We start from the raw sequence: 13,164 nt of genomic DNA, 5'->3' as shown, positions 1-13,164 counted from the left end.
AATCAGCAACAAATAGAACGGCGTCGTATAACATTTTTAAATTTTGAAACAAAACTGGTCGAAATTATAAAACAAAACGCTCTGCTGGGGATGTGAATGTTTCAGTTCCAGTTCTACTTTGAAACTCCTATACAAAATAAAACGCTACTGAACATGCCCTAACATCAGCAACCCTGATTTACCACATGAATCCAAATGACCACCGAAATGAATGGATATTCTTTTCCCTTCTGTTTTATCAATCCTTGGAGCTTTGGCACATTCATTCCTGAATAAATGAATGAACTATCTGAACGAACAGCACCATGCTGCGACTGCGAACCGAAACGTGCGATGAATCAGTCTGCCAGTTTGTTTTGATTCGTTCACACGTGTTTTGTGTATGTGGGTGGTAGCGACTGTGATCATGTTTGAATGAAATACGCGCCGAACGGTAGTAGTTGTGAATTGTGATCGTATCGTTTGTATGTGTCAGAAGGTAGTAAGCCAGACTGGCAAATGAGCTCCTGCGAGTAGTGATCATCGAAAGCTGTACGGAGAAAAACGAATAAAAAATTCGTCTGAGGCATTAATTTTGATAAGTCCAAAAGTTTATATTCGGGAAAGTGGCGATGTGGTTTCGAGTACACTTCTCGAGGTGACTAATTGAAGAAGGGAGTAAAACAGTGGAAGAACATCAACTCGGAAGTCTTGGAGTCTTCTGAACACGCCCAACAGTATACACGATCGAAAATTGATCAGGAAGACACCAGAATAGCTGGATATCATGAACCGATTAATAGTAGGCACGCTGTTCGTGATTGCAGTAGTTAAAACAGGTGAGCTATTATCCTGAAAAGCATTCATATCTATTTTATATACGAATTTCATTCACTTTGTAACAAGTTTCAGAACTTGACCCGTTTGCATTGATTGCACAAATACTACGAAACACTGTATGGCTTTTGGCGTATCTGTATTAAAGTACGTACGATCAGCTACCAACAAAACAATATTGTTTTTCATTCCAAACAATACAACAAGTGACTTTCTTAACATTTCCTGTAAAAAGTAGCCCGATTTGCCATTGTCCAAACAAAGGAAACGAGACACAAATTAGCGACTAATTGCCTCTTCCTTTGCATTTGCCCTGAATGTTAGCCGTGCCCTAAACATCGATGGCAGTGTGCATTGTGTACTCACAGTTACCATAGCGATTTCGCTTTACACCTCTGCGTCCGGTTGGTTTAGCATGAGGCTTACCGTTCTGTTGTTGCTTTGAGCGTATCTGTTGGCAAAGCAAGGATTCATTTGCTCTAGTTCCGATTAGAGGACCTGAATGGTGGGCTGTCTCTGCTAGACCAAAGTCCCTAGAAAGGGCGTGTAAACCAGCGCGGCATTCGAGTCCCCTTAATTATATCGAACACGTATAGTTAATAGCTCTACAAAATGACCAAAGAGACGATAACTTGCCTGGGGCGGGAATTATAGCGATTAGATGTGGCATCTTGCTGTCTACTACCAATGATGTATTACAAGATTGGTCTACTACTGATGCACTAAAACATCTAGCGGTGTTTTTCAACGTGAATCGTTTTTATTCATTTCGTACAAATTGTGTTATTCCTCCCGTCATGCCGAGATTCTCTTTTATCGGCGGACTTCCACCTCATTGACAATTGTGAAAGGACTATGAAAGCGTAAATTGCTAAAAAGGTTTTCTCTGATTGTCAAACTTGCTTTGACATTTTGGTATAAATCGAGTATTATTAGCAAACAAAAATAATGAATTTATTGCGCTGATCACCTCATTTTATGTCAAAAAAGGAAGAAATTTAAAAGAATCAGCACTTATTTTCGTGTTATTTATCTAAGTAGATAGCCTGTGCATTTTCGATCAAAATATTTTGAAAAAAAAAATGAACCTTCCAAGAGTCGAAGGCAAAGCAATAAAATTTATTTGTCTTTCAACATTCATCATAGCAGAGAAAATCACTTACAAAAATGGAAAATGAAACTCAAATAACAACTTCCGATTCGAGCTCGTAGTGGCAAATGCCTTCATATTGCCAGCGCGAAAGGTAAGGCTGATTGGGTTCACGATATTTTATCTCATTACTTTTTCCTCCATTAAATGACGGATACTGAGGAACTGGTGAAACCGATTCATTGTATTCATGTCTTTAAGCATTTTAATCGTTCTACAGTTTGAGCACAAAACATAGTTCAGAGAACGGACTTCCATCTCGAGCATTTGAATTGTTAAAAATTTAACGGTATATTACGGTAGTTTCATCAGGTGTGATACTGCTTTGGACTATATTTCCAGCTGATAAGATAGACCAGTGGTTTTCAACTTGTTTACTGGTTTCTACTACGCCGACATTTATCGCTATTAATATATGTAAGTGTGTAAGGCTGCCTAAACTCGTGAAAATCTCCGAAGGCAATAAGACTTTTCTATATGTAGAATGAGTTTCCTGAGTTTTGAATACTGAATTTAGTAAGATAACCCTAAATTTCATATAATGTTCTTTAACCTTTGGTATTATTTATTATTAGGCTTTACCCGCAATGGGTCATTCGCCATGAATAACACGGTGCTACAGTGATTTTGTACTTTTCAACTAACCTAGTATAGGTTGTAGATCTCGCCAAATGCAACACAAGACCATGTTTGAAAAATGTTGTATGCCCTCAAAATCTTGATGTGTGACAAAAAACTATTTTTCGGGACATTCGGCATTGGAAAAATTTCTATGCGGTTATTTTTCAACCGATTTAAAAAATTTTGAGTGCTCTGGCAAAAAGAAGAAATGACCTTTCCAACGGTATGCTATGTTATGTTCTTTTGTCAAAGATACTTTGCGGCTTTCGGTCAACAATACGAAAAAAACCATAATTTTGCGAATTTTCCATGAAAATTACTCAACATTCTTCTTAACAAGCGTCTTCGTTTTAATAAAATTTTATAGGAAGCATTCAATTTCGCATCTAACGACCTATTTGTCCTCTAAATCGGTTGAAAAATGGCAGCGTTATTAATTTTTCCAAATTAGAAACTTGCTCGCGTGAACTCTTAAGGGGTTATTGTCTCGCACTACGAGTTGCTATAATTATATCTTCCGTTATTTTTTCCAATTTCAAGCTCAAAGTTCACACATACTTTTGAATGTACACGTAATTGAGCAAAAAAAAATATTTTGAGAATTGTATAGGAGACTGTTCCCTTAAAAGTTCATACGAGCAAGTTTCTAATTTGGAAAAAAATAATAAGATTGCCATTTTTCAACCAATTTCGATCATAAATAGGTCGTTGGGTTAGGGTTGAATTAAATGTTCTCCATAAATATCTCTTTATACTAAGACGCTTTCGAATAACAATGTAGAGCAATTTTCATATTATTCATGAAAAATTGCAAAATAATGGGTAATTTTATATTGTTGTACTATGCGGTACTTTTAACAAAAGTACAAAACATAGCATACCGTTGGAAAGGTCATTTCTTCTTTCTAAAACACTTAGGCAATTTAAATTCTGTTGAAAATGATCGCGTAGAAAATTGCGTTGTTCTGAAACATGTTTTTTGCTATTAATCAATATTTTCGCAGTCTTCGAAGGGTCCGCAGGTTGTCCTCTATCTGGTCGATCCACTGTGCGCCCCGTCTTCTTGTTCCTGTAGAGTCGCCCTCAAGAATCATCTTCACCGGGTCGTCGTCTGACATTCTTCCAGCGTGTCCAGCCCACCGCAAACGTCCTATTTTTGCGGTATGCGCGATGGATGGTTCTTCCAGCAGCTGATGCAACTCATGGTTCATTCGCCTGCGCCACGTTCCGTCTTCCATCTGCACGCCGAAAACTCCAAGGGCGCGTTGGTCCTCCACGAGCATAGTCTAGGTCTCGTGGCCTTAAAGGACCACCCGTCTAATCAGCGTCTTGTAGACACTCAACTTTGTGCGGAGGCGAATTTTGTTCGACCGGAGCATCCTCCGGAGTTCAAAATAGGCGCGATTTCCCGCCAAGATCCGTCTCTGAATTTCTCTGCTGGTATCATTGTCGGCGGTTACCAGTCCCGATCAGAATGAAATAAGATTATAACAGAATGCAATTTTCGTAACATATTGTGTTATAAATTTGGTCTCGTTAGTAGTTAAAATAACAGAAAATTATAACAAGTAACAACGGGAGATATAGTTTTGAAATATTCTTGTTATGTGTTTCTGACGAATTCGTCGACCTTCTCGATTTCGTCACCATCAATCCGAACTCGGGATGGGAGGTCCACATTGTCGTCTCTAGAACCTCTTCCATTCATGTATTTTGTCTTCGAAACGTTGATGGTAAGTCCAATCCTGCTGGCTTCAGCCTTCAGTCTGGTGTACGTTTCCGACATCGCCTCAAAGTTCCGTTATATCAATGTCGTCGGCGAAGCCAAGAAACTGGGCGGACTTCCTGAAGATCGTGCCACACGTGTCTATCCCCTATTACACCTTCTAACGCAACGTTGAACAGCAGGCACGATAGACCATCACCCTCCCGTAACCCTCTTCGAGATTCAAAGGGACTCGATAGTGTCCCTGATACTCGAACAACGCACATCACTCGATCCATCGTCGCTTTGACTAATCGTGTTAGCTTATCCGGAAAACCGTGCATTATCTGCCATAGCTGATCTCGATCGATTCTGTCGTACGCCGATTTGAAATCGATGAACAAATGATGTGTGGGCACGTTGTATCCGCGGCACTTCTGCAGAACCTGCCGAATCGCGATTATTTGGTCCGTGGTGGCGCGGGAACCCATGAATCCCGCTTGGTAGTGCCCCACGAATTCCCTTGTAAATGGTGACAATCGGCGGCAAAGAATTCGGGAGAGGACCTTGTAGACGACGCTAAATAGTGTGATCGCGCGGTAGTTGCAGCAATCCAACTTGTCACCCTTTTTGTAGATTGGACAAACAACACCCCCCATCCACACCTCTGGAAGAATCTCCTCCTCCCAAATTTTGGCGATTACCCTGTGCAGCGCTCTAGCCAGTGTTAAGCTACACCAGCAGCTTTGTTGTTTTTCAGCCGACCGATCTCCTCCTTGACTTCTTGGAGATCAGGGGCCGGCAGCCTATCGTCTTCTGCGCGTACTCCAAGATCCGTTGCCATACCGCCTTCGTCGTCTGCTGTTTCGCCGTTGAGGTGCTCGTCATAGTACTGCTTCTACCTCTCAATAACCTCGCACTCGTTCGTAAGAAGGTTGCCGTCTAAGCTCCTGCACATATCGACTTGCGGAACGTATCCTTTGCGCGAACTGTTCAGCTTCTCATAGAACTTCCGTGTGTCGTTTACGCGGTACAGTTGCTCCATCGCTTCGCGATCTCTTTCCTCCTGTTGGCGCTTCTTTCTCCAGAGGACCGAGCTTTACCTGTTCCGTGCTTGTTTGTGTCGCTCTACATTCTGTCTCGTTCCATGCTGCAGCATCCTCGCCTGTGTTGCATTCTTCTCTTCTATTAACTGCGTACATTCGTCATCGAACCAGTCGTTTACTCGACTCGGAATCGCTGTACCTAGTGCCGCTATAGCAGTATTTCCTATGGCGGAACGGATATCCAGCCATCTTCAAGAGTAGCTGCGCCCAGCTGTTCTTCCGTGGCTGCTTCCAGCCGCTGTACGTAGTCTTGGGCAACCCCGGCGTTGGGCCTTAGTGTCCGACTACGACGAGTGTTGTACACCGTCGAGAGTTTTGAGCGCATGCATAGTGCAACTAGGTAATGGTCCGAATGTCTATTCGCACTGCGGTAGGTACGAACGTTGGTGATATCAGAGAAGAATCGCCCATCGATTAGTAGGAATTGCGAAGTTCACGCATCGTTGGCCGTTGTCATTCGATACGGTGTGCAAGCTGTTTGGCCCGATTACCGGTCTAAAAATTACCTCCCGTCCTACCTGAGCGTTCATATAACCGATGACGATTTTCACGACCCGTTGCGAACAGCCGTCGTACACCTCCTCCAGCTTCGCGTAGAATGCTTCCTTCTCATCGTCGGGTCTCCTAGCGTGTGGGCAATGTACGTTGATGATGCTGTAGTTGAAGAAACGGCCTCAACTTACACATCCTTGCGTTGATCGGAGTCCGTCCAATCACGCGTTGACGCATGCTACCCAGCACTACCCATCGCTCGTCTTTTAATTTCTTATTTATTCTCAACTTTTCGCTTCGTCGGGCTCTAGGACCTCAGAAGAACTCATTCCAAAAAGCTGACACAGATACATTCAGCAGCGACGAATATCACGTACGTGGACCCAAATAAGCTCAGCATTGTGATATTCTATCCAAAGCAAACAAATGACATTACTGAGGACAAGTATTTTATAAAGGACTGCCGTGTCTACATTCCCGCCAAAACAGTAAAATCGACGGTGTGATCACCGACTAGTTTTAATTGCTTTTAAAAGCCGCTTTGGCAAAATATACGGCTGCATTACTACACTGCCATTAAATTTTTTTCTCAAAATGCTGTTTACTAACAAGAAGTTTTTAAATGGATTTTTGAATGCTGATTAGCTTGACTAGTTTTGCACAAAAACGCTGAATATCTGGCTTAGGAAGAGTGCGACTCTGACATTCCCTTGTTACTGCACCTAAAAACTATAGACAGGTAAGATTCCTCGGAAAGGGTGATTTTTTCCGTTGAGGCTTTATAAAGACTACCGGAAAACTATCATCAAGACGCGTCGGTACGTTCAACCTGTTCATTGAACAGGTCAGCCAAATCAGCCGAACCGAAACTTATTTGGAGTTTAACTGCAGTACTACCTACGAAAAATATTTTCAATGAAGGAAAAATTTTCAAACACCACAGTCAGATTGGAACGATAAACCAATCTAGCGTCTCCATTACAATTTTCTGCCTTCAACCTCAAACATGCCCGTATCTCATACTATCACCGCACGCTTTGGATGGAGCAGCAGTGTGAGAGCCATGGGCGACGGCTTTTTCTATTCTCTTTTGCACCGGTTCAAATCAAATATTGAACCAGCGTGCATTGCAGCGATGTCCACATGCTCGTTAGAACTCTGTGTGCGAAACGAGAGCGCTTTATAATTTTCAAATACGTTTCGTAGCTGTACCGTACGTTCACAGCTGTCGGTCGAACGCTTGTTTTCTTGGGTAGTCTAACCAGATGTTTCTGCCCTTGGGACATTTAAATTTCTATCCTAATTGGTAGAATTAATAGATGATTTTAAACCGGTTAATAAATGTTTCAACCTATTTCATAGGAAGGAGGAACAATTCTCGGTGTAAAAAATAAGATTCTACATTGTAGATTAATTCGAATCATAACATGGTTTATAAGTACCGTAAACCGGGGTGACTTTGATCATCGGGGTGACATTGATCACTCCAAACTTTTTTCGTAGATTGCTTATTTGGCCCGAATAGTCTACCGAATCCTTAAAATTTGAAATGAGTTTTGCTCTAAAACTTATAAAATACTGATTTGTTATATTTTTTGAGTCTATTGTTCGGTTTTTGGGTAAAAAATCCAGAAAGAACCGAAATTTTACTTTGCCTTATTTTACGAAGCTGCGTATAGTGTCTATTTTTTATAAAACAAATAAATCTTAGATTTTAACAAGAGTAATAAATTCTAAGTTAGTTTTAATTTTTCTTTACTGTGGGGTGCGCTAGATTTATTTTGAAATAGTTCACTTATTTTAAAAACAATTTTCTGTAAAACTAGTTGGCAATAATTTCAGATTATTTCCAGCTAAAATTCGCAATATTTTTTATATTCAATACCTTAAAGCGTTAAAATGGATGAAACTCTTTGTACGTTGATGAACTACTGAAATAAAACAAGTGTAGTAGTTAAAAATGCTTTCAGATTTTTTTATTTTAGTTAGGCTCGAATTATACGAATTCTGTTCACTCGAATGTTACAGTAGATTGAAGTGCTTTGTACAATACCAATTAATCTATTTTCAATATTTAATAATTGAATATCTTTTCAGAATTAGTCTAAACAAACATTTGAACGAACAATATTGACATCAAGAATTTAATGTGGGTGAACATGCAGGTTATCAAAGTCACGCCAGAATACGAAACCGGACTTGAAATTGAAATCATTTTTGGGCAGATAGTTATAAGCGAACAATTTCAGGTAAAACCATCCAATCTTCTTCACCATACATCAGTACATGGTTTAAAAATAATAAACTTAAAAAAAAATGTGCTGCGTCGAAAAATATGTAATGATTACTTCCAAAAGTGATCAATGTCACCCCGGTTTACGGTATTCAATAATGCCTTTAGACATGATTGCGTTGTTTAAATTTGAATTGAAAAAACTTTTTCAATACGAAGGCAGCGGTTGCCGCCTACACGAATATGTCATATATTTTTGCCTTTTTCTACAGGACTTTTTTGGATTAGGTTTCCACAAAATGTTTGATTGACAATTCACCGATGAGTTTTGACAACAAATTTGTTATGCTCGACTCCTACGATCAGAAAAATCCGTCCGACGAACATCTTTTGTTGGTCCTATTCATTCGATGTTAGAATCGACGATTTTAAGGGTATTTGTAGCATTGAACAGGTTGACCTCTGAACAAAATTAAAATGAGATTTGTGCTAAATTATTTACCGTAAACCGGGGTGACATTGATCACTTTTCGAAGTAATTACATATATTTTAGACGCAACACATTTTTTTCAAGTTTAATATTTTTAAACCATATACTGATGTATGGAGAACAAGATTGGATGGTTTTACCTAAAATTCTCCGCTTCCAGCTATTTTTCCAAAAATGATTTCAAATTGAAGTCCGTTTTCGGGGTGACTTTGTTAACCTGCATGTTCACCCACATTAAGTTATTGATCTCAATATTTTTCATTCAAATGTTTCTTTAAACTAATTCTGGAAAGATATTCATTGTTAAATTGATGTTAATTGGTATTATACGAAGTATTTCAATATACTGTAAACTTTAAGTAACCAAAATTCGTATAATTTGTGTCCAACTAGACTAAAAGATTCTGAAAACCTTTAACACTGCTAAAATTGTTTTGTTTCAGTGTTTTATCAATGTACAAAAAGTTTCATCCATTTTAACACGTTGGACTATTGCGAATTTTAACTTGAAAATATTGCGAATTTTAACTTGAAATAATTGCCAACTAGTTTCACAAAAAATTGCATTTTAAAATAAGCAAACTATTAAAATAAATTTGGCACATCCCACTCTAAAGGAAAATAAAAACTCGCTTGTAATTTATTACTCTTGCTCAAATCTGAGATTTATTTGTTTTTAAAAAATAGACACTTTAGGAAGCTTCGTAAAAATAAGGTAAAGTCAAATTTCGTTTTTTTTGTACGAACAATATACTCAAAAAGTATAACAAATCAGTATTTTATAAGTTTAGAGTAAAAATCATTTCAAATTAAAACGATTCGTTAGACTATTCTGGTTTAATAAGCGATCTACGAAAAAAGTTTAGAGTGATCAAAGTCACCCCGGTTTATGGTACTAACATAGTTTGTAATAATCAGCACAATGGTCAAAAAGTGCCAAAGATGATCATCTTTTACCTATTTTTGAATTATTGTCAAAAATGCTTAGATGCAAACACCCATTATTTTGCGAAAAAATATGAATTTCACATCACTACCCATCGATATGCTTCAATTATGTTCATATTGGATGTCACACTTCATCAATGATGGATCCTTAATACACCCAAAAAACAACCTTTTTATTACCATTGTTCGTAATTTATAAACATATTATTTAGTGAAAAATCAATTATGGCATTATATGCAAATTGAATGGAAATATTAACATTCTGTAGAGTCACTTTTTTAATGTCCCTTGTTACCGAATTAACCATGTCCTCTCCCTTAAACTGCCCATGATCGCAAACCTGTCCCATAAATATAGAAAATTTCATAAAAAACGGGACAAATATGCGATCATAGGTAGTAAACCATTGAAGCATATGCAACTTTTGGCCTGAAATATAAAATTTAAAGCCGCGCGTCTTTCCTTTCTCACAAAGAGAGACAATCACCATCATGCATTTTAAGGCTTTCTGTTTACTATCTATTATTATTCCAAAATATTTTACATTTCCGTGGCAAATTCAATAGTGGTCCCATTAAGGATAAATGGTTTCAGTTTGATTTTCCCCTTTCTTGTAAATAGAATTACAGTAAACAATTATCATTTGAGTATTCTATTCTTATCGTCCGTAGGATCGTTGCTCTATCCCTTTAGTGATTGGGTGCTAAGAGGATCGTAATAGAAAGGCGACAACGAGATGTAATACTACGATTTTGCTTTTATACCTTGACGCATTTCATCCCATTATCACCTACTATCTAGCCATACAAAACTATTGAAGCGGAAAGCACTTCAGCGGACGGCACTTCGGTGTTCTTTTTTTACACACATGGTGTTGAACCCATTTTCATCCTATTCCTATTAACGCTCGAACCATTTGAAGCCATTGCACAGCTTCAATGTCTACGGAATAAATAATCTGTGTCAAAGAAAGCATATTTGAGATAAGTGGTCCTAGTCATTTGTACTATCTGAAAATGATTTCCAAAGCATCAACATTTTTTGTAGGTAACTGAAAATAAGATATTGATGTCATACAAAATCGATATTGAACCACGAGGATTTACAACGACCCAGAGTGATTGCGAAGGGATTCATGGCAAGGAATAGGTTAAGGCCGCTGAAACAACAGTTTTTAACGTAATTGTGGAGCAGCCTTTTAAGTAACTTTGCTAGTATCAAATGTGTAATCAAAGATGCCTTATTTATTCCGAATACATTAAAGTTTAATCACAACTATTGTTGTCATTCTCAACTCTAGATTCGGACCACAGCAGTGCGTTGGTTAGAGCAGCGGATATCTTTGTTCAACCCATTTTGACTAAAATTCGTTACGGTCAAACCCGATTATTTCACACTTTACGAAACTTGTATTATTATATTGTTTCTCAGGGAGAAAGCAGTCCGGTTGGTTCATGAAACATACCTAACGGGGTCAAAATAAGTATTTCACCACACGTTTTCAGTTAACGGTGGAAAATCATTCGAAAGATAGAAGATAAGCGATAGGAATCGGTTAACGGGAAACGTGTAGAGGCATGAAAAGAGCAAGTATGTCACGGATGGCACTGTTCCCTCGCTGTCTATCGGATACTTGGCCGCAAATGGGGCGGATAAAATTATGCTGAACTTAGCATAATTATCGAAATGAAAGTCATCGTTCAAGGGGTCACGAAAAAAAGACCGCACCTACATTTGTTGGAACGAGGATAAGTAGATAAAATATATGCGGCCTTCTCCCACAATGAAACAGGACTGAAATCGCGGGGTTCAATCACTTTTGAGCTAGGATGTGTTTAATTAATTCGTGAGCTCCGGTCACGAGAAAGTAATCGTATTAGCTATGCAATCATCGCAGGGTGTGGGTACTTGTGTGCGTGGTAATAGTCGGTCCCTCGATCAGAAACAGAAGTTTCATTATTTAAAGGAGTGCGGCACACCTTAATAGCAGATTGAAGAATACATGTTTGATTTTACTAAAGTAATGTGAGCGTAATCCGTAGACTTAATCTAAGTGAAAAAATCGGTTTCAATCCACCTTGCGGTGCACTTGTGCCTTTCTCATACATACACACTTGGATTGATTAGTTATGTTCAATAAAGAATTGGAAATGTCTATTGTATTGGGAGCTGTTTATGGGTCAGTCTTCGTTGTTTCGAATCTCGGACGAGAAGAGTTCACAGTGACAAATACTAAAGATTATGGTCTTGAAGGATATAGGGCAGCACACGATTCATGAAACGAGTCCCAATACTAGAACATGGTTATTTTTTCTTCAGTGTATTTTTATCAAAAACAACCAATGAAAGTCATAATCATCTCAGAATCCAATAAAACTCAGTTTGTGAGAAAATATTGTCTAATTTAGCAACTAAGCATATTTTTATTAAGGGGTTCCATATCTTTTTATTTTTCAGTGGTAGTGGTAATTTGATTTGAAATTTTAAACTCAACTATCTCGAGATGTCGTTTTACTAAAAATGGTTTTTCCGTGATCACGATTGCCGAAAAACTACTCAATCAATTTTCTTATTTTTTTTTTCAATTGGTCGTAAATAATTTTTCTCGTACTTTAACGATTCCTTTTTGCCTTTCTCATATAGAAAGGTTATGCAATCACTCTGAAAAACGTCAACTTAATCCCGGCCCGGAGGGCCGAGTGTCATATCCCATTCGACTCAGTTCGTCGAGATCGGAAAAAGTCTATATGTATGTGTGTATGTATGTATGTGTGTGTATGTGTGTGTATGTATGTGCGTATGTGTCAAATAATGTCACTCATTTTTCTCAGAGATGGCTGGACCGATTTGCCCAAACTTAGTCTCAAATGAAAGGTGCAACCTTCCCATCGGCTGCTATTGAATCTTGGATCGATCGGAATTCTGGTTCCGGAATTACGGGTTTCAGAGTGCGGCCACACAGGAATTTCTCATATAAACTATAGGAAAAATAAAAAATAGAATTTTTATTTTTGATGCTAAATCGTCGCTGTTGTGCTATCTTATGACAAGCGCCATTTAGCATATTTCGAGAAAAACGATTTTTAAAGTTTGAGATTGAATATCTTGAAACTTAAACAATCTAAGGAAGACAATTGATGCTTCTATCTATTCTGCATTAATCTCTCAAATATTACGAAGGTCGGTTGACTATGTTGCGAGTTTTTACTATGAATGTAAACAAAAGTCGCACTCACACGTGTCATAGGCGTGTATTGATGACAAAATTTGTATGACGTGTCATAATCGTGCATGGAAAATTTTCCATAGAAAAAAAAATCATCAATTTTTAACTTTTATTCATATCTTTGCGTTCATATGGTCTATAAACAATCGGTGAAATGCAGTTTAAAGGAAATGAGTCAGGGAATCTAGAAAAAATTGTTATTTTAGGTTACAGTGTTTCCAAATATAATTTATTTCCAGTTTAAAAGTAAAACTGTGTTTTTCTCACAACTCGTGTAATTTGAAAATGTTTATGCCATTGTGTTCCTCAGACATTTTCACACATAAAAACATCTAAAACTTCAATATAACTTGAGCAAATCCCTAGATACAGTGA

At 38.1% G+C, this 13,164-nt stretch overlaps 1 protein-coding gene across 1 annotated transcript in view; it reads left to right on the top strand.

Moving 5' to 3' along the window:
- Nucleotides 1-338: 338 nt before the first annotated feature.
- LOC131689570 (U-scoloptoxin(05)-Sm1a) overlaps nucleotides 339-13,164 on the top strand; it is a 30,964-nt gene continuing 18,138 nt past the window's right edge. The window contains exon 1 of the mRNA XM_058974762.1: nucleotides 339-818. Coding sequence (XP_058830745.1) covers nucleotides 767-818 — 52 coding nt within the window. The 5' untranslated portion in view covers nucleotides 339-766. The remainder of the gene's footprint in view (nucleotides 819-13,164) is intronic.

The sequence above is a fragment of the Topomyia yanbarensis genome, chromosome 3, assembly GCF_030247195.1.
Source record: "Topomyia yanbarensis strain Yona2022 chromosome 3, ASM3024719v1, whole genome shotgun sequence".
Taxonomy (NCBI): Eukaryota; Metazoa; Arthropoda; class Insecta; order Diptera; family Culicidae; genus Topomyia; species Topomyia yanbarensis.
Note: the sequence above shows the minus strand (reverse complement) of the source record. Positions and strands in the feature narration are given on the sequence as shown.